The sequence below is a fragment of the Branchiostoma belcheri genome, unplaced genomic scaffold, assembly GCF_001625305.1.
Source record: "Branchiostoma belcheri isolate BF01 breed outbred unplaced genomic scaffold, Haploidv18h27 scaffold30, whole genome shotgun sequence".
NCBI lineage: Eukaryota > Metazoa > Chordata > Leptocardii > Amphioxiformes > Branchiostomatidae > Branchiostoma > Branchiostoma belcheri.
This window is the reverse complement of record NW_017803910.1, coordinates 1,751,736-1,776,220: the sequence shown is the minus strand read 5'-3', so window position 1 is coordinate 1,776,220 and position 24,485 is coordinate 1,751,736. Positions and strand designations below refer to the sequence as shown.

General features: G+C 38.3%; 1 protein-coding gene across 15 annotated transcripts in view; it reads left to right on the top strand.

Annotated features, from left to right (window-relative positions):
• Positions 1-24,485, top strand: part of LOC109474152 (CLIP-associating protein 1-B-like) — a 72,997-nt gene that overhangs the window by 3,269 nt on the left and 45,243 nt on the right. For 14 of the 15 annotated variants that reach the window (XM_019774372.1, XM_019774382.1, XM_019774380.1 and 11 more), the window contains exons 2-8: positions 10,881-10,959; positions 12,897-12,940; positions 13,311-13,370; positions 18,074-18,165; positions 19,030-19,105; positions 19,520-19,617; positions 19,927-19,997. In XM_019774372.1, coding sequence (XP_019629931.1) covers positions 10,881-10,959; positions 12,897-12,940; positions 13,311-13,370; positions 18,074-18,165; positions 19,030-19,105; positions 19,520-19,617; positions 19,927-19,997 — 520 coding nt within the window. Of the gene's footprint in view, positions 1-10,880; positions 10,960-12,896; positions 12,941-13,310; positions 13,371-18,073; positions 18,166-19,029; positions 19,106-19,519; positions 19,618-19,926; positions 19,998-22,312; positions 22,405-24,485 lie in introns of those variants that run through there. The other variant, XM_019774384.1, reaches the window with a different exon arrangement.

Sequence of the window (24,485 nt, the reverse complement as noted above, 5' to 3'; positions counted from 1 at the left end):
CTTCGACCTTTTGGGGGTCATGCAGGCGTCAACAGCGCCCTCCCCATGCCTTGCCCGTCCGTTTTCGTCGGCAAATTTCTGCTTTTTTAGAGGTTTTGAGACCTTAAAACTCATACCATGGGAGAAATAAACCACATACGTTATTTTTATGGTAAATATCGCTAAAATGGACCATGCATTTTTTTGTCGCGTTGCCGATTTTTGGCAGAAGCCTTGCGGTGCGGCCGCCATGTGCTACGCCGATAGGTACAGGCCGTCCCCCGTCCGGGTTTGTGGGCAAAATTCAGCTTTTTTTAACGTTTCGGGACTTAAAAACCGACAGCAGGGGAAAAATAAATCGTATACGTTATTTTCATGGGAAATACCGCTATCATGAACCAGACATTTTCTGTCGCGTCAACGAATTTCGCGGCCGCCACATGCTTCATAATGTCGCGGTACGGTAGGGAATTTTCTACGGTTTATAAGTTCGTAAACGTATCGGCTTTTATTTTTAAACTTATTATCAGGGTCGAGGGCTTTGGTTTACAAAGAAATCAGACAATTAGCTTTCTTTACACGACTTCAAAACGCTATCGGGGCGCCCGATGTTCCACCAATGACAGCGATTCTCTCAGTAGCGTCGTGCGAAATACTCATTGTTTACTCGATTATCGCCCCATTCACAAGTTTTCAGAGACAATGCCGGCGGGAAAATAGACGCCACTAAGCCCCGAAATCAGGAAATTTTATCGAATTTTAGCGAAATTTTGTAGAAAAATCGGGATGCAACACCCTAGATTTGAAAATGAGTATGAGGGCGCTGAGCTAGGAGTATCAGGGCGCAGCGCCCTTGTTCCATCGTCTGGGGAGAACCCTGTTACAGAAATGGATACACAAATGTTGGAATACTCTCCCATGCAGGTCTTTCATGATGTTCAGAAGGGAGTTGGTAAATCCCTGAAGCAGAAGTGACAGTGTTAATACTGTTATGTTAATGTGCACTGTGGGAGATACCATTATCACATGTCCCCATCTGTGTAAAGTCACATGGACCCATCCCAGTCTATTATCTCTGTCTTTTAACCCTTTAAATGACTGCTTTCATTAGAACTGTGCCTACTGAGACACTGTGAGGGTTACAAGTATTACAGCATTGGCAATGCTGAACTGAAATAAATTATACCAAGCCAGAAGCCTGTGTTGTTTCCAGAATTGTTATCCAAAACCATTCCGAAACATGGATCTGGAAAATCTGTTGTTCATGCATTTAGAGTGAGAAAAAAAACTTGCCCTGTAACGAATCACATCTCACCCATCAAACAAGTGTTTACCTTGATTTTGCCCATGAGATTTACATAATTCAATTAATTGTCACCTGAGGGAGGCTATAATAATGTAAGAATAATCCTGTCAGAATCACTGGGAAACAACAGCTTAACTAGTATCCACTTAAAAGGACATTTTTGTTTCAATTCTTATGGGATGCAGTAATGGTTGAATATTTCAGGTTGAAAGTTTATCTGAATAGACTGTATGAGACAAAAGGGCACTTGCACTTGTCAAAGTATTCTGAAGGGGAAAGGGGAAGATATTCAGGGTTGGTAGCACAATTGTGGACAATGTTTGTAAACAATAGCATAACTGTTTTCTTATGACACCAAAACGTTTCAGAGAAAGACGAGTCTGATTTGGTAGCAGCCATGTTTGATGCGACATTCCTGTGACCTTGGCTTACTTCCAGTGTCAGGCTAAGGTCATGACTGTTCCGCATATTTTGTGGATTATGTCATGAAGAGATATAAGAAGGAGCATTTAATCTCTGTGTGTATGTTCAGACAGTAGAATTTGAAAGAAGATGCAAAAATGAACTATTTTTAGCACATATTGATTTAGATTACCCAGCTTCCTTCCACCTGCAGAGACATGATTAGTAACCAGTGATCTAGTCAGCGTCCATCTTTCTGCCATTTGGCAGAAATTTGCTGCTCATGAGGGACAAAAATTTTGCCCCAATCTGTCACCTTTGATGGGCAAAATCAGCAAAGATGACTTCAAACACTATATACTATTGTAGGATCTATATATATGGATACAAAGCTACATTGTCTATTGCATGATCAATTTGGCACAACATGCACGCAGCATGCATATGTAAGATATTTGAATATCTGAATATGCTTCGACGTAAAAATGTAACTGAAATTTTTGCTTGCAACAGAAGTTTCTCAGGATCCTTTGGTTTCGGCCAGACGAATGTTTTGTCTCCCTGCCAAGTTACTGTAGAAGACGGGGTCGTGTTACGTCTTGACCCAGATTTACGGACCCTCAGGTTAATAACACTGTTAATCTCACAGCACAGGTGCACTGACCACGTCCTAATCAGTCCAGAGTACTGTGGTGTACTAATTACACTCTAACATTGCACCTGGCAACGGACTTGTTTCACTGGAATTGAAATCGAAAAAGACTCTGGAAAATATGATATTGTTTTTATTCCCCAGTTCATTGTTTTGTCATATAGTACTTTAATAGAGTGTCAGTGAAGGTATGCAGAAAAAAACATCCCTGCATCTTTGGGAAAGGTACATGTATTTACTTCGTACATGTATACCCTGTGCTCCCCCACGACCACCGTCCCTTTATAGAGACAGGCAGTGTCTAAACATTGACTTTTGCCCCTCAGTTCACAAAGTCTGTTTACCGTAAACTCTAAGTAAGTGCTGCATTCTTGCACTCTCCACATACCTGTACAAGGTTACATATTTGGCCAGAAATACAACGGTCACACCATTTGCATTCGGGCCTATTTATTTTAACTCTAGATGCATCCATGCATTTTTGTCTACAACCAAAACAACACCCCTTCAAGAGAATTGATTGTTGCATCAAGAGATATTGATAAATTGTTTTGGTGTAAGACTAATTACCCAACACAATATGTGTATGTAGTCAGAATCTTTGTATACAAAACAGGAAAGTATGTTTGTAAAATGCTGTAAAGATAGATATACAGCCTACATATATACAAAAACACAAACCAATTCGCAGCTGTATAATATTATTGGAAGTTTATTCTAAAATTGCTCTTCAAAATACATAGAAAAACAAGCCATCATACAAACTATAACTAGCCATTGTAATTTTGCATGTTTGTTGTACACCTAAATCTGAGCTCAAAATACTCTCCCATATATAACATAAGTGTTCAAATGTAATTTGCTGAAGAAATTTTTGAAATAGTAAAAAAGATCAACTTGCACTAGCTGAAAGTTGCAGCAATACGAATCACGTATTTCAGAAAACAGAAATACAGGGTTAAAGCATTTGAAACCTTGTTTAGGTAGCTTACAGACATGTATGTATATATACAAAGCTCCGAGACCCCAAATATGTCGCAGAGTGACTTTAAACGAGTTTGCGAGACAGCTGAGAGCCAAATACAGACAGAGTAAATCACACCGAGACCACAAGTTCTATCTAGGAAGGCATGTTGACCGGGAAGTGTGATGTCATCGCTTCGGAAGGAAAGTGTCCCTTCAGTTAGGGACAAACCATTGATAATCCAGGGGAGGGGTCAAGTAGAATTGTGTGGGGAGGGCAGCAATATTTTTGGTCAATTTGCTTCCTCTTTCAGTTCTGTTTTCCTAAATTAAATCGCAGACGACTTCCTTTCTTTAGTAGCCACTATGTTAGTAAATATTAAATGACAGGTAACAGCCTTTTCATTAAAAGGTTTCTCAGTCATATACATGTATGATATAAGCAAATCAGTATTTTCACCCTCAGAATTAAACAGCCCACAACAGGATTTCACCCTCAAGTTCTTATCATTCGGCATTCACTTTGGGTGGCTATGGGGTCATGGCTGTGCTGCACATGAATGTTACACAGCCATATAGGCAGCTATGGGGTCATGACTGTGCTTGACTTGGCTCCTGCTGAAGCCTTGGCTACTGTCCTAGGAATTCTTTTCATGTCGTCATGACCATGTAGAGAAAGATGTTAGTGTTATCATCCCAAAGTAGCCCTCGCACTGGTCTAATCTTGTCCAAGTCAGAGACTGGGTATGTCTGAGGGACGTGTCAGCAAATTATGTCGTCACACGGATGTCAGTCTTGGACACGGACATTGTCCTTCTTGGACACATGGACCTTGTCCTTAAACGGTCAACTTGAGCACTTGGGTTGTTCCTGAAAAAATGGGAAGGAAAACTTTACGAGAGTAGGCAAAAAAAGCAGAACAAATATCAAGAAGTACTGGATAGTCCCTGAATACATACAGAAATCTGATGTTCAAGATTGTTTTTCTTTTCTATGAGCAGTAGCCATGACAGTTTCATATCGTCATTGTAGGAATTGCTAACATGCAATTTAGATTGTTCCATCCAGGTTCTCTGGTTTTGCAGTAGAAATGCATTGGTAACATTCAAACCTGACTTTGACCTTATAGGGTTCCTTGTGACACTTCTAGCACAAGCTAACGTTACCTGTTTTCAGGAAGAGTTTACATCTACACTAAAGTTGTTTTCTCTGGAAAATCTGTTTAAACACTCAACATTCCTGGGCTGAGAAATGAGGTAGAAACATGTTTTACCCATTTAGGATTGCCCTAAGTTCAAGAAGAAAGAAGGTAGGGTTTTCAGATCCCAAGAAACGCTGTCTCGACACCAGGAGAAAGGGTTTAAGATTGTGTCAAGTATCTGCTGATCTTTCACAACATTGAGAGAAGTACATGTAAACACAAGTGCCAGTAAACACAGCGGAGTGCTGTCAACAAAACTCCTGCGTACTTGTTTAGCCACACCTCCACCCCACAGCTTCATTAAGCCCCATTAGCAACAGCAAATCGCAGCTATTTTTAGATCAAAGCTTTGGTCAAGAGTTTTTTTCAGGATTTAGAGAGGGATACCACACTTTTACTTGCAGGATATACATGTACGAAATGATGTATGTGTATATAGAAGTTTAGATAAGACTGAAAGGACAAAATGTCAAGTTTAAGTTGTAATTGTAAGGACTTTTCAAAAAGATCGATCGTGTTTGAGTTTTGTACCAGGACTTATATACGGATGTGAACATTTGGTAAGAGTGCAGGGAAAACCGGTGTACGTTCTGGATATCTCTGGAACTACTTTGCAAAATCCGCGAGGCTGGAATGAAGTCAGCTTTTGTCTTCAAGTGCTGGAGACTTCCTTGGAGTTTCTTGGAGGAACAGAATGGTTGACACCAGAGACAATGCACCTTGTATGCCGCCAGGTTCCACGTGGAATTTGTAACTGTTTCGTCTGGATTTTCCTTGGAATGGTTCCAGGGCTGGTGAATAAGACCTGTGTTATATGGCTGCCTTGATTCCACTTTTATCAAAACTTGATAAGAATGTGCTGTCCACAATGTGAATCAGTTGTCCTTCTCCTAAGGGCTTCTTCCACTGAGGTGGGTATAAACTATAACTAAAAACTAAGCTAAGGTAAAATGAATCTAATTTGTAGGTTCTAGTATTTAGAAAAATTAAAGCAAGAGTGTTATAGACCAAAGTTGGAGCCATTTGCAAGGCTTGAAAATATTTTATTTCTGTTTTCTACATGTGATATGTGATTCATACAAGTGAGCCTGAATTCCTTTAATATTTAGCATTGTATGTTTTTTTCTGCCAATTATGTTTTATCTAGATCCTGGTATACTCTAAGTCTAATACTGTATAGTTCACATTTACACAGCTACATTTGTTTTATACATCAAAAGTCCATCAGGGTTCAGAGAAAGTCCCTGTTTACTTTTAGGCTGTATAGAATGCTGTGGTTTAAGTGCAAAGGTCATATTAAAGGGCAGAATGTCCATATAACACAGTTATATAGGATCAAAAGGTTAGCTCATATGTATCAAAACAACTTCACAAATTGAATGTACGTCAGCGATGCCTGTATTGTAGTATTTGTACAGGATAGAAAGTAATTCAGTGAGATCGCTGACCGAAAATCAATGTTTTAAAACTTGTTCTTGACCCTAAAGTGCAAAGATCACCTTTTATCTGAAGGGCCAGTACTTGAAAAGGTGTAGCTGATGCACAGTTCAGTTGATGTGTGCCTGCACTTTACCTGCATAGATCACAATTTGAATCTGTGGTGGTTTTTACAAATGCACTGGGGAGTTAGTTGGCAATGGAGTAAAAGCTTCAGAAGAGAAAACATAATACATAATACATATTATTAGTAATGCATAGAAACCGTCTAAGAAAAAAAATTCTGGTATTGCACACTGGCTGGGTATTATCATAATGCAATGTGTGCAATACCAGAATTTTTTTCTTAGACGGTTTCTATGCATTACTGTAACAGCCTAACTAACAGGGCTTGAAATTGACTGTACTTTTTCCTATGTACCTTAACTGCACTGATACAGGTAACGTTGAAAATTTCACCTGCCTACAAAAGCCCAAATGTTACAAGATCCTGAACTTGACAGCAATTTGCATATCCCTGGCAGCAGATATGTCAGCTATAGAAGTTGACGTTGGTTGGGTCGATACAAATCGAACTCTGTATACCATTTGTAGGCTCAAGACTTCCTGAGATGATCTGATTGTTTCAGTCATTGCCAGAATATTGACATGAAATCCAATATTGTTTCATCATAAACGATGGAACTCAGCGGTAGAGGAATACATGTTTCAAACACTCCAGTAATGTAGATAGAAACATTTGTTAGATGTATAGACTAGATACTTTATTCATTCCATTATAATTAAAGGCTGATTAGAAGGAAAATAGAAAGCCATCTCATACCAATGTTTTGCAAATGGCTGCCACATCTTGAGGTCATTGACCTGGTAATCAATATATCACATGTCACTACGTATGGGGCGAGTAACCCTGAAGGTCATATACATGTCAAAGACATTTATGCATATCATGTCTGTGGTGCTAGAGGATGCTGGGTAATTATTGTTGTTCGGCTCCATTTGACCCAAATATGACAATTTGTGCCAATAAATTTCTTAAAATATGGAACTTTTACTGGTTAACCTTCATTGACAATATTGGGTTAACCTTCATCCTGCAAAGGTAGCCATCTGGCACCAAATTTGTGAAGTTATGGGATTAGGAACACAGAGAAGGTTAAAGTAGTGCAAGCCAGCTGTATTGTGACTGACAGTAGTTGTGTAGTTGTGCTGTATATTTGCTGATTTCGACCTAAATACTTGCCACTAGGGGGTCCTTACTAATGCTATCCTATTACTAGTACCCCCTCCCTGTCTCCATTCTGTCTTTTGTAATTCACTAATTGTTTAGCAGTCTGCTTATAAAGTGTTATGATTCAGTTCTTTTTTAAAATATGATCTGAAATGGTGTCAACTTTGTATATATTATATATTTGTATTTTCCTTTCCTACGATATTACAGTTCATGATATCATATGTTATTCTACATTATAATTGTATGGATTACTATAATTCAGTTTGTAGCCAGAAAGGGTACTCCTCTGTGATCAATCACATGCCCTGTACTGTAGCTGACAGGTACAATTAACAGATGTCCTCTTCAAATGATCCACCCTACAGGAGTGTATTCTATTATCACAATACATTTGTACGTCCTGTCCCAAATACTACAAAATGCTTGGCCATTTTACACTGTCTTTTTTGTTGGTTTGTTTTTATTGTTTATTTGTATACATGAATGTTTAATTGTTCTTTTGTGTTGTTTGTGTAGCAGCTGGAAATGTGGAATGAAAAAGATACATTTGGGAACTTCATTGTTGTTTATTTAGCCATTGAATACATTCAGTGTCATTCCTGGCTTGTCAATAGAAAGCATAGAAGCTTTGTTGTTTGTATTGTCATGATAAAAGTCTCAAAAGGTGATGATAACTTGAAGAAAAGTCCTAAAACCATAGAATTGTCGGAAATATGCTTTTGTATTTAGCCAGAAATCAATCCCAGCTTGTCGAAAGCAAAGCCGAGAAGCTGTACATGTTTTGTTGTTTGCGTTGTCATCCAATTCTCGTTTAGTTAGCCTGAAATCTCGCTGACCTCAAACAGAGGTCACATGTTTGCGGCAGGTGTGTGACAGGTGGAATTAGGTCAAAGGTCATAACGGTTGTTTGTATTTTTGGGTAGTTATGTGTTCTGCTATAAGGTTGTGTTATCATGGCAAATACTGTACAAGCATTTTGCTATCATTTGTCAATGATGTGAATGCTAAGAATACCTTGAACTAGATAACTTTCCCAGATACATTGTAACTTGCTAGACCAATCTAATTGGAATTCCATGCAATTTAATGATACAAAATGAAATTCAATTTGATTTTTCATATACAGAAGACTGAAGATGTTTCCATGACACTGCATGACAGTTTCTAAGTGACCTGATCCACCCTCTTGTTACCTGTGTGACTTACCTGGGCCTGACCTGATTCTTTTGTTTCCTCTGCTGATCTTACTGTCCTCTTTTTGTTTGTCACCTGAGTTCACTGAAAGGCATCTTGTGTTTACCTGCAGTGGATTATCTTTTCACAAAGGAGGAAAACATGTACATGTACATGCCCTGTTACACACACTGTCACGCATACAAGGCTTGAAATACAACCTGCATATGTACATGTATCAGTGTTAGTGCAGGTAAAATTTGAGCTATGCAGGTATTTCTGATGTCTGCCCACACCTAACCTGTACTGGGTTTATACATGTACTGTGTATACAATGTACTTGTTTTGATTTTCATTAGTATTGACTGTCCTAATATTAGTAATAAAGTCTAAATGAAATGAAAATGAAAAACTTTGGAACCAACAAATAGAATTGGTCTTTATTTAGTGACATACTAGTATATATGCACTGGTGGAGCAGACTCAGCGGAGGACTTGAAATGATTTTGTAAAGTAGATTTATGGCCAAACCTGTACCACAAAGAATTGGATACCAGTTTACATACATATTGTGACACTGACAGATCTCTCACTAACATAAAACATCAAGGATTTTTTAGACAGACTATGCTGAAAAGTTGAATTTTAGCTAAAGATTATTTTGAAAAATACCTGGAAGGCCCCAGGCCAAATGCTTCAATATCGTAATAATGCAGCATTCAAATCCATTTAAGCCTTAGATCAAAACATTAGTAACAGGACACCAACTTATCCAATTAACACCTGAATTAGTGCACCCTTAGGATCATTTTATACACGAAGCAATATTCTCTGAATTTTGTAGTTCATGAATTTGTTTATGACAGGAACTTCAGTCAAACCCATTTGTAGTGGCCATTCAAGGGATGTACATAAAATGGTGAGAGCAGACAGGTGGCCACTATAGATATGGTCAATGGGAAAAATGATCTACATGCAACTTTCAAGGGACCACCATAAAGTGGTTAGAATGGCCAGGTGGTCCTTATGTAGAGGCAGTTACTAGCATAGGTTGTACTGTGTACATGGTCTCAATAGTCAGGTGGTCCTTCTTTAGAGGGTACTAGGTACATTGTAGCATAGGTTTGATTTATAGTGACAGTATCATATTCATACAGAAATGAATGTATTTTACATGTTTGTACAAGCGGATATATATGAAAACAACAGAAACTAAAATTCTATAGCTTTTAATTTATAAGTTATTGTAATTATGTGACAGTATTAAAATACTACCGTAAAAAATTAGTTTTCTAAAGTTCTCTAACTCATTTTTTCTGAGGTCATTGTCTCTTCATTTTATTATTAAGCTACTTACATATACAACTGTACAAAGTCATGCATGTTAAGTTGTCCTGAAACCCTACCTAGTGTTTGCTGTCAGTCAGTGCATAATATAGCCATACACAGAACTGTCTCTAGTGTAGAAACTGATGGATGTCCCAACTACTAAGTACCTAATACCAGCCCAGAAGAGAACAAGAAATAGCCACGCATTCAAGTACCAGAGTTATCAACCAAGGATTGAGGTGTTCAAGAATTCATTCTTTCCTAGAACTATCGCAGAGTGGAACTCACTGTCACCAAGTACAGTAGGGGCATTGTCAATAGATAGCTTTAAACAATGTCTAGAGCTAGAAGTTCAAGGGTTAGGTGTAACAAGTCGATCGGTGTAATATAGCCAGCTGCCGCCGCGCCGCGTGCCTGCGAAGCTGGTGTTACGCCAAAAGGCGGTTATACCGGCTATACAGATACAGATACAGAAAGAGAAAGTTGGATAAGTTGAGCGATGATGTGTCTGACTTTGTTTGGAGTCATCAAGGCAGATAATCACATCCAGTAAGGTACGCTGAGTCCTTTTGTAACGCCTTAACACGCCACAGGGTAGGCAAGACTGTGCTAGGGTGATAACGCATGAGGGCCAAGACAACACAGTAAACTGTTTATAATATTACAGAAGAAAACGTCTAGCCCCTACCCCAAATCACTTGCAAGAGACCAAATAATTATCTGAATTTTTAAAAGACTTTTAATAATAGTTTTATTAAGCAAGAGTAGGGTACAGATTGTAATCGGACAGAAAAGTTGTAAGAGACATCACTCTTGTCAATCTTATAATAAATTATATGCACATTAGGACAGAGATTGACAGAATGGGCCATTCTACAGCTAGAAATCTTGTCAATAGACTCCCTGTAACTGACAATTGACTGAATAAGAGAATATTTATATTCTAAAGTCTACTTCTTGACATTCATGTATGGATACGCTTCATTGTAAATGTATAATAATGTGTTTTGCTTACTGCTTGATGATGAAAAAGTGTCTGTATCATTCTGTATCAGTGTATGGGTATGACCAGTTTTTTTACCACCCTTCACGGGTACTCAGCGTGGTAGCAGCTGGCTACTAACTTTGAACAACCTGTCACACCCAACCTTTACAGTTGTACTGTAGCTAAGTCTGATGTCTCTGTTGTGTTTTTTTGGTTCAGATCTGCCTGAATGGGATGGAGGTCATCAGTCATCTCATCATCCGGCTCAAGGAGAAGTTCAGACATCACATCAACACAGGTCAGTGGGTCACAGGTTAAGGGTCATGTCAGAGGTCATGGATGCTAGAGGCTGAAAGGTAACAGGTGGAAATGAAGAGAGGAGGACGAATATCAATATTTTTTTTTTTATAGTTTTCTTAATTGTTTTGACAATTCTGTTCACCATATGTAAATATATTCCTAATGACTAATTGGTGAAGTGTAGTGTCATGTTAAGGGTCACAGGTAATAGAAAAGAGTCAAAGGTCCAAGTTCTGGTACTTCAGGGAAAGAGACTTCATGCCTTTACCAAACTGATGTCAACAAGATTGAGATTCATCAGAAGGTGAGTTTAGCATAGAACATAACATAACATTGTTGTTATTATCATGACTTGTTTCCATTAGGAAATATAATGTATGTTAGCAATAGCATAGCTGTTATTAGTATTCTGAACTCAGGCTAGAATATTCATCTAGTTTTTGCCATGCAGGCAGCCAGACCCACCCGGAGTAGCCATGTTTAGTTCGGGTTCAAAGCAGCTTTGATTTTTCGTTCCTACGAGGCGGTGCCTGGGGGAAAACGGCGTAGTGTTTTTCAGTGGTACATTCGTCAGGATTACGGTACGTCTGACGTCCTCACAGTATGTTCTGGTAGATTCTATCTTGAAGAGGCACCAGGTAGGGAGAACAGACTTCTTATGATATACAATATTTCAGTCACAATATTCGTGAATATTTTAATTAGGTAGGCAAGAGGCTGTGTAAGAAGAGACAGCTTTTTTCAACAACCAGTGGGTTTCATGTAAGAACCAGCCATTGTTGCCCTGATGAAGGTGACAGACGGTCACGAAAATGTCGGATGTACAGTGTAAAATTCTACTGGTTGTTGAAGAAAGAACCTTTGGATATTCTAGTCTTAGTTGAGTCCAAACCTGGTAATGCTTGCTGCTAGAAGATGCAGTCAACAAGGTGTTCACAGCTGGAAGGTATGAAAACGGTTACATTTGTACTGCAAGACTACTTGCTATATAAGCTAAAATCTAAGTGATATAAAATTTTATAGTTATACCATTGATTCTCTGTGACATTATTTTTGTGAATTGTATCCATCGTAAATTGTACATGTATTAATATGTACACAGCTGGAGTACAGTGAAATGTTGACAATGTTGATATTATCTAACAAAATTCACAACAAGGCTATATATGTCAAATCCGCTACAATCTGTGTTATCTTATAACAGATCTTCTATAAATTTTCCAGATATTCAGTCTATATTAACTTGTGGATCAGTTGGCAAATGTCAAATGTGGATATGAAGAATTCATTTTGGATGGTATTCCCTATTCAATATGCTCCATGCGTTTTTCATTTCTTAGCCCTAAGTCTTGACAGGAATTTCCAGAGCATGTCAAGAAACCTTAAGCTTGGACTTTTGGGCAACATATTCTTGAGATGGTGAAACAATTTATCCAGTTTTTAATCCTCAGACAGCTTTTTCAGAAATTATTTTTATGCTGACATAACATTATAGATGTTGCCAATATACCTTTCAATCATATTGAAGTGTGCAATATTAAATTCATAGTTCATACATAAATGCCAGACTGTCTACCATCATTACAGAGGCAGGTTAGGAATACTTTAATTTTATTCTAAGCAAAATATCAGATCATAATTTTTTTCCAAAATCCTCAAATTCCATTCATTTTACAGTCAGTTTTGCAGGGAGAAACACATTAAGCTGTAAAGTGGTTGTACAATCGTCACAAGATTTTCATTCAGAATCCAGTCGGATCTTGTTAGTACAGGTTGAAGCAAGATTGTGCAAATTACGACATCGTGTTTATTCAATATCTGTAGCCTGCAGACGTATTGGACAATCACATTAACATTTTGCAGTGTACGCATGTTTTCTAGCGATTCTGATCAGCGATATTTGACGTTTCGTCTTTTGATGTTTGTTCCCTGCAGTGTTGCCGCCTCTGATAGACAGACTAGGAGATAGCAAAGACCAGGTAAGTGGATGATGGTTATATGTTAAATTTCATTGTTGTACAGTTAAACCTACCAACTGTAATCAATTAAAAGGTTCTTGAAAATGGTTACACTTACCGTAGACAGATGGTCACTACTGTACAATACTTCACGTAACGTTATACATTAAACACGATTCTTAATGGTTGGAAACAATAATATGTCTACCAACGTTGTAATGAAACTGAAAGCAATTTTAAGTGCCTCTTGTTTCTGTGATTGTTTGGGCAACCTTTGATTACGGTATATTATGCTGGATCAATGTCCATAGATTAGATACTTGAAACCAGGTCTTTGCAGGAAATTTTATAGACAAGTTCTGAAGCAGTCCCTGTACATGTTATTTTGTAGGTTCGAGAACAGGCACAGGAGCTTATACTGAGACTCATGGAGCCAGTGTCATCACCACAGGTGTGTAATCAAGTTGTTATTTCCTATAAATTGCTTTTGACAGTTTTATGATACGAAACAAAATTTCAAGGTGACAACAGAGTGTTGAGAAGGATATTGACTGTGATGGTCTTTTTAACATTTACATCTTGTGACAAGTTTTATGATGGTTTCATGATCAATACACCATAAGATGATAAATTCGGGAAATTTCTGACTATATTTACTCTCTGGAACTACAATTTATGATTGCTCTATTAGGTACAGATTTTTTTCAGACTGTTTTATACTTTATATTCCAGTTCAACCTTTTTTTCTAGTTCTCTATCAGGACCAATTAATTTAATAAAATATTGTTGCATAGGAATAGTATACAATACAGTTTGATCTAAACCACAGAGTGCAGTAATAGTACTTAGTAATAAGCTTTCACATAAGAAGCAATGACTTTTCGGTTGCCCCCCTCCCCCTCTAGGATTCAAGCTCTCTCATCCTTGACAAGAAACTTCATATCTTCTATAAAGTTTTCCCCTGTGACGGCTTTAATTACTGGGTTATGATTGGTTGGAAACTTGAGTTCCTGAGAAATAATTGCAGGCTGGTATTTTCTTAGCAAGGCAGTACTCCCCAAGGTCATGACTTTCATCTAAGTGGACTGGAAAAACTGAGCATGTCAGCAAAACTGTAATGTATTGTGCATAGCACTTCGGCAGAACATCACTCTATGTCCAGCTCAGTATCCTGTTAAACCTCTTTTCTACTGGAGTGCCAATTGCGAATGACAGAGACATGGAAACCCCTGGATTTTTGATGGTGTAGGTTGTCGTAATTTGTGCAAATGTAACAGAAGCTTGGAATTCTCGTGTCTGAAATAACTGTGATTAAAACTGTAAAACATGAATAAATAGTACATTGAATCACTAAGAGTTTAAGGAATCTCCTTTCAAAATATAATTGTTATTTTTACATCAAACTTGAAAAAAAAAACTATTAGCAAAATATAAAACTTCAGTGCCAAATTCCATATTTGCTTGCATGTTCAAGCCCATGTCTGTGTTGTTTTTTCCCACAGCAAGGATCTTAAGAAATTAGATCTTAGTCCTGAGGGTGATTTAAACCTGATAGTCTGAATGTCCAGAGCAGTAAGCCTCATGGGTCTGTCAATATAGAAAATTGGCTCTCCTAGCTGATAACCCTTTTTACCAAGCATGGTGCAGCTATGTCTGTATTCCCTCAGCTCACAATAGACGCCATTGTAGCTTATACAAAATGCCATCAGTCAAGTACAAGGCACTTCAATGGTGAAGCCTCTCCAATTCCATTGGTTGGTTGTCGGGTTTTAGAAAATGATAAATGCTGAACCACAAGATCAATATAAAAAGAGAACCTGAGGGGGAAAGTCGGTATACCTCGGTACATGGAGTTTCTAATAAGATAATAAGAATAATTAAAATCAGATTCAAGTTTGCCTCCCTGCTACATTGTACATTTTATTTTTATCTTGAAGTTCAACTTAATTGCTTCATTTTGTTCATTAAAACATCAGAGAACCAAATAAATACATTGGTGTGTCTTAAAGTTGAAGCTTCATAATGCACTAGCACCAGTGCAGATATACAGCAAACAAACAGATATTCCCAGCCTTGTACCAACAAAAAATTACATAGTCAGTAGATTTCAGACGTACAGCGAAAAAAACAAACAAAAAAAAAACAACAACAAAAAACAAGCAAACATATATTTCCAGGCTTGTACTAACAGCAGAATTACATGGTCAGTAGATTTTGGAGGAATTAAAAAGATTTGGTTGAGCAGAAATCGGGGTCAATCAATGTGTGCAGGGTGTAAATGATGATGGTTGGAGGGTGTTTCTGATGCTCGTCAATAATAAGCCATAATGACTTGTATTGGTCAAATCAGCATGAAGAGATCCATAGTAGATAAGTGGATATCAGCAGGAACAAGTGATTTTGAATTAAGGGCGTGACAATGTATTTCGTCCGTTCCTGGACATTTCTGAGTAAATATTTAATCTCAGTAAAACCTGTTTACAGATAAAAATTAATCCATATAATTTTCAAATGTTGGCTCGGAAAACTTAAAGATAATGTCTACAGTGGCAAACCAACTATAATCGTGTAATAAGTCTGGGTTTCGCACTGTTACAGTTATGTTCTGCTGACATACTCACAGCTCCAATTTGACTTGGAGTAACCTGCATATGCTGGTGGTATTTCCAGCCCAGAAGTAGCTTGTTCCATTGATTTGATTCCATAGAATTTGGAAATGTCCCGGCCTATTTCTTCAAGGACAGGAGAAAGGCAAATTTTATTACCTCCGCAGGTTGTCACATACAATAAACATGTATGATCTATGTACATGACATGTACTTTATAAACCAATATCTGTGACATAAACCAAAACTTACCCTTAACTGTCAAGTTTATTAATGTTTCTGTTGTTATTGAAGAAGTTCAGATAAGGAACATGTCAATTTGTCAAATTTTTCAGGTACAGGACTGGTACATGTACATGTTAGGACCTGTACGTAAACCCATATACCTGTACCTAGTGATGCATACCGGTTCACTGGACTTGGATCCGGACTTGTAAGAATGTTTAGGTTCAAGTCCAAAAAAAACCTAAAAGTCAAGAACCGAGACCATTTCACATACCTCTTTTCTTTCCATACCACCTAAAACCTTCCGTACATTGCAAAATCTTTGCTGCAAAATGAAGAGAACATTGCCATCAGCTGCAGGCATCGTCAAGTACCGGCCTCCATGTTATGTGGCCAAAGTTTCACCCAGACAACATTGCAAGGTTGCCAACATGCAATTTTGTATATGACATTGGGTTTAGGTCTGGACTTACAAGTCCGGACCTGAACCTAAACCTCTGGACTTGAATCCGGACCTGAACCTAAAATTGGGTTTAGGTATGCATCACTACCTGTACCTGTACCTAAAATTTCTTAGGTACACATCTCTAATGACAATATACCCTCTAGATTATATTGATATCAATTTCTATGAAGAGGATATAGTATGAACCAGTGAATGGTACTAATTTGGCCCTCCCAGTTTCCAGCACACAAAATATATTCCCACCCAGTGCCGTGTTCCCAGGAGCAGTCATGAATATTGCTGTAATTATATGCTGGTAGTTTAACCTGTCTCAGGAGAGTTCACCCACATTGGTGTTCATTTCAATCTGGAATCTCCTTGACAGACTGTGGATGTCATTCAGACAACTCATTGGCATTTGTTATTTTAGAAATTGTACGGAGAATATTTTTTTCAGCAGTTTTTGATCCTTTAATTTGATTAAACCTTGTATTGATCAAGTTAAACTAGAAACCTTGCACGTATGTCATCAGAGAATTTTAAGCAACATCATCTAGGCCAGGTACTCTGTTTTTCCATATATAAATTATAACACAGTTGTTCTAAGTGCTCTGATATTTTGATATAAACACAATATTCCGTTTCAAATGCCTTCATTCGAGTATTTAAAAAGTTGGAAATATTGTCTGCAGTTTTCAACTGTACGAGCATACAAAAAATGTTCCAGTTTTGGTTGACTCACTTTGAAGGATGTAGAAATTCATCTGGACATGAAAATCATTTGTCTGTTTCACATGGTTTGTATCAGACCAGACCAATGCATTCCTTTTTTCTGGGGTATATATTAAGATGTTGAAGACAGCTAGGAATGAAATTTGAACTTCAACTTTGTTTATGAAAACTGCGAAGGTTGGATTTTCCATGTGTGTAAATCAGCCTGCTTTGATGTACGGCAAGAGCATACGTTTGGAACGTACACCAGCCTCCAGGTAACGTACGTCAAACAAGTCTGGTTTACACGCAGGGAAAATTTCACATATCCTGTTTTTGTATACTTGCGTGTGTATACAGTTTTCGTATGCCCAGTTTTCGTGTGTACCGGTATTATTATATGTATATCAGGTCTGTGTACACCAAGGTACAGACTTTTCACCTCAGACTCCTTCCTTGTTGATCCTTCAGTTCATGATGATCAACATTCCTTTTTTTTCAACCAGAGAATCAGCAAATTGCTTTAGTCTGGCCTAAGGTAGACATATGCTTCATATTCAGACTCTACACACAGAGGTATTGAGGTTTTACACACCGTGTCCTTGAAAATGGGTTATTCAATTACTCTGTTCATTCGGCTTTAGAAATTATTCCTGCCGAATCAAATGAGGAACTAGACAGCTTGAAAAACTCGCACTCTTGCCAAGAACACATAGTTGACAATTTGTATTATTAGGTGACATTTTACACTCTACATTCGGGACTGCATCTGCAATGCATTGCAATAGTGACACCCAGCTGTAGTACGAATCAGAACTGGTCATTGTCGCTCTAAAAAAATGTGACAGACGGTCACCAAAACATTGCATGTAAACACCCACTGGTTGTTGAATAAAGAACCCTGTTATCTTTATCTGTATAGCAGGTATAACTGCCCTTTGTCGTAACACACCAGCTTTGCAGGCAAGCGTTGCGGCGGCAACTGGCTACATTACTCCTATATTACTGTTATACATACATACAGTGTCTTTGCAGCCTGATAGTCAGGAATATTTCAATACCTGTTTGATAATCTAATCTATACAATACTAAGTAGTGTGTATTCATCAAGAATCTATAAGAATTTAATCTTCAGAAGAAATGACGCTGTGCTGTTGTTGTTTACAGTATGTGTTTGAGAGAATGATGGGGGCGTTTGGACATCGGAACTTCCGGGTTCGAGAGGAGGTGCTGATCTGTCTCGTGGCCACCATCAACACGTAAGGACGAAAAAAGTGATCTTGATCCAGCTTTAGCTCACAGAAGAGTCAATCTCCCACTAGTCCTGACAGAGAAGACACAGATGCTATGTACAGTATTTACAGATTCATTGTACACAATGTACTGGGGAAATTCCCCTAGCTCTTTTTGACAAGCACAATGAACATTGGACTACAGCTTATTGTTGCATCCTAAGGACTGCGACCCCTTCCAGTAGCGTGCATGTCGAGTGAGCAAAAACACACAGTCCAGACTATTCCTCTGCATCTGTATAGCTGGTATTACGTCCCCTCTGTATAACATACCAGCTACTGTATCTGTATAGCCGGCATAACAGCGAGTTCCACTCTGTGATAGTTCTAGGAAAAAACAAGTTCTTGAACACCTCAATCAGTCTATTTAAGGATGTCTGGCCCCCAATTGCGTCTGGCCGGGCCCTTGACCCACTCAAGTATGAACTTGTCACAGCTCTGTGTGTGATTCTGGCTGAAGGCATCCGAAGTGTGCACGTCATTCGAGGAATGTGTTCTTGAAACCCCTGGTTAGGCAGATACGGTAGGTGTATCAGTGCTGGAGTTAGGCAGATACGCGTCTGTGTTAGTAGTCAAGGAGTTAGGCAGAGAAGCATGTCAGTGCAGGAGTTAGGCAGAGAAGAGTAGCAGAGTGAGGTTTAGGCAGATAGGTGTAGGAGTGTGGGAGTTAGGCAGAAAGTGTGTTGGCAGAATCATGTATAGGATTATTCTGCAGATATTACATTCATCCTCTGCTGTTGTACAGATTTATTATGTAGATACTAAATTTCTCCTTTGCATTTATACAGGATTATCATGCAGGTAATAAATTTCTCCTTTATTGTTATACAGGTTTGGTGCTGGCTCGCTCACCCTCAGTAAGATTGTGCCACACATATGTAAGCTGCTGGGAGACCCTAATAGTGCTGTAAGTGGAATTTCTTGTTTTGCACATTTTAATATGTGATATATGAAGAAAGTTTGGCATACATCCATAAACTAGAATTTCAAACTCAAGCCCACGTGATTGAGCACAACAGCAGAATGCACTAGCGCGAAACCTGTAACGTATTGTGCAAAGTGCTTCGGCAGAACATTTCACACAAGGTCGTATTCGCTCATATAAGGTTAACACTCCGTCTGTAGTTTCCAAATGTTATGTCGGAAAAGATATCCTCTGCAACAGGCAAAATTCTGATGCAACGTTGACCAAAAATCCAATGAAAACCGTGAAAAATGGGGGGTTTGCGCAGGCGCAGTACATTCTGCCGACGTGCTACATGATTGCACCACTGCTGTAGATATAGGAATAATTTTTTTGTTGTTTGTTTGTTTGTTCCAGGTTCGGGACATGGCAATCAACTCGCTGGTAGAGATCTACAGACATGTAGGGGAGAAGGTCAGGGTCGACCTCAGCAAGAAGGGCATCCCCTCGTCAAGGTCAGATACTCAACTTTGACCTTTAACTTACTACCTTTGCTCTTTTAGACTCCCACTGTCCCATCTAACAAAATAGTACTGTGAAGAAATTTGCTACTTTAGTAGTATAGAACAAGTTTGAGATATACAAATTACCCTGAAAAAACATTTCAACATCAGTGAATTTTTTTTCTATGAACAAGAAGGCAACCTTCGTCTTGAAACTCTGAAAGCTATGTTGAAAGTAGTGCCCAAAAAGTTTTTTTAGAAGAATACCTATTTCAGAAGAAAAATACCCCCAAATAAAGAAATATATTTTCTTCCTATCAGGTTGTCTGTGATCTTCCAGAAGTTTGATGAAGTGAAACAGTCCGGAAGGATGCTGGCAGTCTCCTCATCCTGTGAGTATTTCTAACTTTGGTATCTGTCCAAACCACCCAAGCCCTCTAGTTTGAATGGCCTCGTAGATGGATTTAGAACATACATTGTGAGCCCATAGGGGGTCCCGATCCAAAGGTTTCGGGTTCAATCCCATTGGTCTGTGGACTGTCAAATCATCAGGTCTATTTATCTACACTTTATAGACTGGTTACTGGGTATATGTAACCAGTACTACAATTATAGATGTAGGCACAGACTGTAGAATGCTTTCATTTTCATGTAGCATCCATACACGAGGGCCTGCAAGGGGGGGTCCCGACAACGCTCTACACTGAATTTGGAAACCTCTCGATTACGCTTTACGATAAATTCCAAGTGACTACAACGCATTACGTAGAATTAAAACGCCAAATACGCTCTACGCAAAATTTTAGAGCGGTCCGTCTACGCTCTACGTAGAATTAAAACGGCTGATTACGCTCTACGGAAAAGGGCTTGCGGACCCCATACACTAGAGAGCTCTGCTAGTCCTGCACATGTGCTGCAGTACCAGTTGTAAACACAAGATGTCTCTCCTGTCTCTCAGAATCTACAGAAGACAAGGCATCTCCACCCAAATTACTGTCTGTCAGTTCTGTTAATCTGTACAGAAACACTTGCTCTCATTGCCTCTGACAGCTGCCTTTCTTATAGCTGAATAGTTCCAGGTTGTTGCTGATTGAAGGAGAAGGAACTACACATACTCCGCTGATCACCACAATTGTCATACAAAGGGCCACTTTTCTGGTTCATTATCATGGGTTAGGTTTTACATCAATCAGAGGTAGTGGTGCCGTCCTTACTGGTACAAAGTCTTACCTTAACCAGGGCTCAAAATGCCTTGCTTCAAAGGTTGTCTGTAATTTGTGGTTCATAATACTGAGCCTGTATTCTTCTTGCTGGCTAGTTTGCTGTTTTTCTGCAGTGTCAGGTGTTTTTCTTCAAGTTGAAGATTGCAGAGGAGAAATGAGCCTGAATGCTTTTTTTTTTAATTGAAAATTCTCTGTGTATTACTGGATATTCAAAGTGTATCACAGAAGTTCTCTGGAATGCAGTTTTGGATCCTCCCCTTAATAATTAGAAGTGAATTTTCCCCTGATACAGAAAGCTGTGATGGTGTTCTTGATAGAGCGTTACAAATTGGGTCACACATCCATGATAGCAGCCTAGAGTAGTTGCTGTTAAGAAACAGTGTTCTAACCAGCATCTGTCTTTCCATGATTTGACTGAATTTTGCTGAAAAAAATTTGCCCAATCTGCTATCTTTGACGGGCAAAATTTAGTGTGTAAATATATGGAAAGAGATGCCAAAAAAGTCACAAAGCTTTGTGTGGTAGAAAAATTTATTGCATACATTTTAGACTTCAATCCTGTATTGAAAAGTCAGTGTGTGAACATCTGTATAACTGTGTATGCATCTGGATTTTCAACCTCCCATAAATATCCAGTGACTGTACAAGACTGTCATATGTGGGAAATATAATATACATGGCAGACTTGTGTCATGTTAGTGGTATTCATAACATACATTATAATAAAACATCTGATATGGCTATAACAGTTATTCTTGTCTGATCATCAATATGTAACATTGCAGCATATACCCTCTATGTAGTATAAGGCTGGCCTCATAAAAACAGCTGTAATATTATATGCTCTTTACATGTAAAGTCTTTCATATCTACTAGACATCCATAATTTTAGTAGGTTGTAATGTTCAGTGCAACTAAAATATTAGGTGTATAATCATAATTTATTAAAACTTTGGAAGAGTATTAAAGATGATGAACAAAGATTTTGAAAAAGATTTACTGAAAAGTGAAAGGAAACATTTTGTTGATAATCATACAAAATAATCAACTTCTGTAAGTAGACTGTTATCATAATAATGTATTTGAAAAGAAAGAAAATGCAAGATATTAGGCAACACATTCCTTGTTTATCCCAAACAATGAGCAAAATTAGCAAGTTGCATCTTACATTTTGCATTCATGATCTACTTAAATATCAAAGCAACTACAGCCATATAAATTGTATGAGGTAAAAATTACCCAAGCTCCAAAGTTAACTACAAGTATGGTTTTCCTTGTTTGGCCATGGCAACAATGACTACAAGTAGTACAATGTGCCCAGCATGTAGGAATGAAGTGTGACCAGTCTGTATGTATTGTGACAGACACATGATACCAGGATGAGGGCAGTGCCTTCTGATCTGCAGCCCAGATAGGCAAATTTCCCAGTTATTTCCAGGATGTTGGTCTTACATGTACATACTCGGGAACTAACAACTGTTAAGAGCGTTCGGGAGGTCAGGGGGGAAGGAGTTCCTGGGAGGTAAAATGGCGTTTGTTTGTCAACATCGGAGACATACAGTAAGACTTGGAGTTTGTAAGTATTGTTTTTGAGTATCTGAATGCATGTCTGACAGTGCCTTTGTTGGGGTTAGCCTTGAGTAGGGTCCTTCCGTCCCAAAGTTTGGGTATCTATTCTTAATCCGCACGAAAGCTGGCATACAAAACAGTAGGTTTGTACAAGAATGCGCTGAAGAGATAGTTTGAAACATGTCAACTCATTAGTGGCTATACATGTTTCTAGCAGACTTTGTACATGTATGTCCTTTTCTTGGCTTGATCTATAATACGCATGTTAGTTGGTATTTTGGGTTTCGTCCAGTTCTTGGTATGTATTTGTGGACAGAATAGTTAAGGCCAGTGTTTATGTATAAACAAGGTATTTTGCAGTAGAAAATACCATGTACATGTAAGCTTTAGTGCACAGTCATGCAGTGTTCAAAACATGTCACATGGCATTTTAAAAACATTTAAAACTTGTCAGGTAACAACATGCCATGATTTTTAACTGTTGAATAAGTTTTATACTTAGTATCAGCACAGTAATCCCAACATATTGGCTTAGGGGTGTTTTACACCTGCCTACTACATACGGTAGCCCTTTTTCTGACAACCTTTCTTTTCAGCCGTCCTTTCTGATTACTGCCAACACTGTAGACTTAAAAATCTGGGAGTTCAGAATGGTATGGTATCCAGGCTATATTAATATCCAATCCTCTGTTAGCAATTTTTATAGAGTTCGATAATAAAGAGTCAATATATACATGTACATATGAAAGTATGAAACAGATGTAAATGTGTTGTATTGGTATACCCAATATTGTGTTATGAATAAATTTTGTATAATAGGATTAGATTTGAATTTAATCTGCCGTAAATCAGCCAATTTCCTAGGCTGAACCCTGTCCCCCCTTACTGGCCAAGCTGCACCTGTTCCTGCATGTAATCTGCAGTACACACTCTAGAGGATTGCTAATTGGGAAATTTTTTTCTGGATCCCACAGTTCAGCAGGCCACACCAATTTGATGTATGAGTTCTCGGATTTTTGCAGGAATTAATAAAGCAGGCAGGTGAAAAAACAAACAGCACCTCGGCAGAACGTACTGCACCTGCGTGAAACCTGTAATGTATTGTACATAGCATTTCGGCAGAATGTCTCATATAAGGTTGAACTTGCGCATATAAGGTTAACATCCCGTCTGTAGTTTCCAAATGTTATGTTGGAAAAGATATCCTCTGCAACAGGCAAAATTCTGATGCAACGTTGACCAAAAATCCATCGAAAACCGTGAAAAGGGGTTCTGCGCAGGCGCGCTAACAAACTGGCCTAGGCATCATGTGATAGACGCAAATGCTACAGTAGTAGTACCATAGGAGTCACAAAGACTAATACAAATGTATATAAAAACGTATGTACTACTTTATATTTCAAACAATGGATTTTTTTATTCAAACACTAGAAGTGTCCATTGTTGTTTTTTAATCCCCCTAGTGAAATTTTGTCAAAATCTGCAGCAAATGAAATGTCTTGTTAAAATATTAACTTTGGATAAAATTACAGTAAAATTTGCTATTCCTGACTTAATGTTTCATGCATGTAACATAAAGCACCATTTTAGATCAGAACAGCCTTGCATATAATCACGATAAATTCTTCCAGCGAGATACAGTAAATCATGAATATTAATATTCGCGTTGACTTTGTTTTATCTGTTTTCGCAGCGTCTCTCCACCATGAAATCATGCCTCTACAAATATGTGTTTTTGAGCTGCATGTACAATATTGTTTCACCCTGCAAAAACCTTTCAATTTCTACTGAAAAAATCAAAGCCCCGTGAAAATAGACCAATCTACAGTACCGTATCAGCTGGTCACATGTTGGGTCACTATCATCCTAAAGGCTCTCTCGTCTCCCAAACCTAATTATGTCCTGTCTGGTCACCCAGATGTCTCCATGTAATAACATTCATGCTGCCTGCCATTAGTTTATTCCTCTGGGTGTTTAACATAACTTGACCACCTGAGAGTTATGTATATATAATCAAGTTTTACATTATATCTTTTAGCAATTAACAATGCATTTCTTTGTTAAATCTGATCATTCAATTCTTTCCAT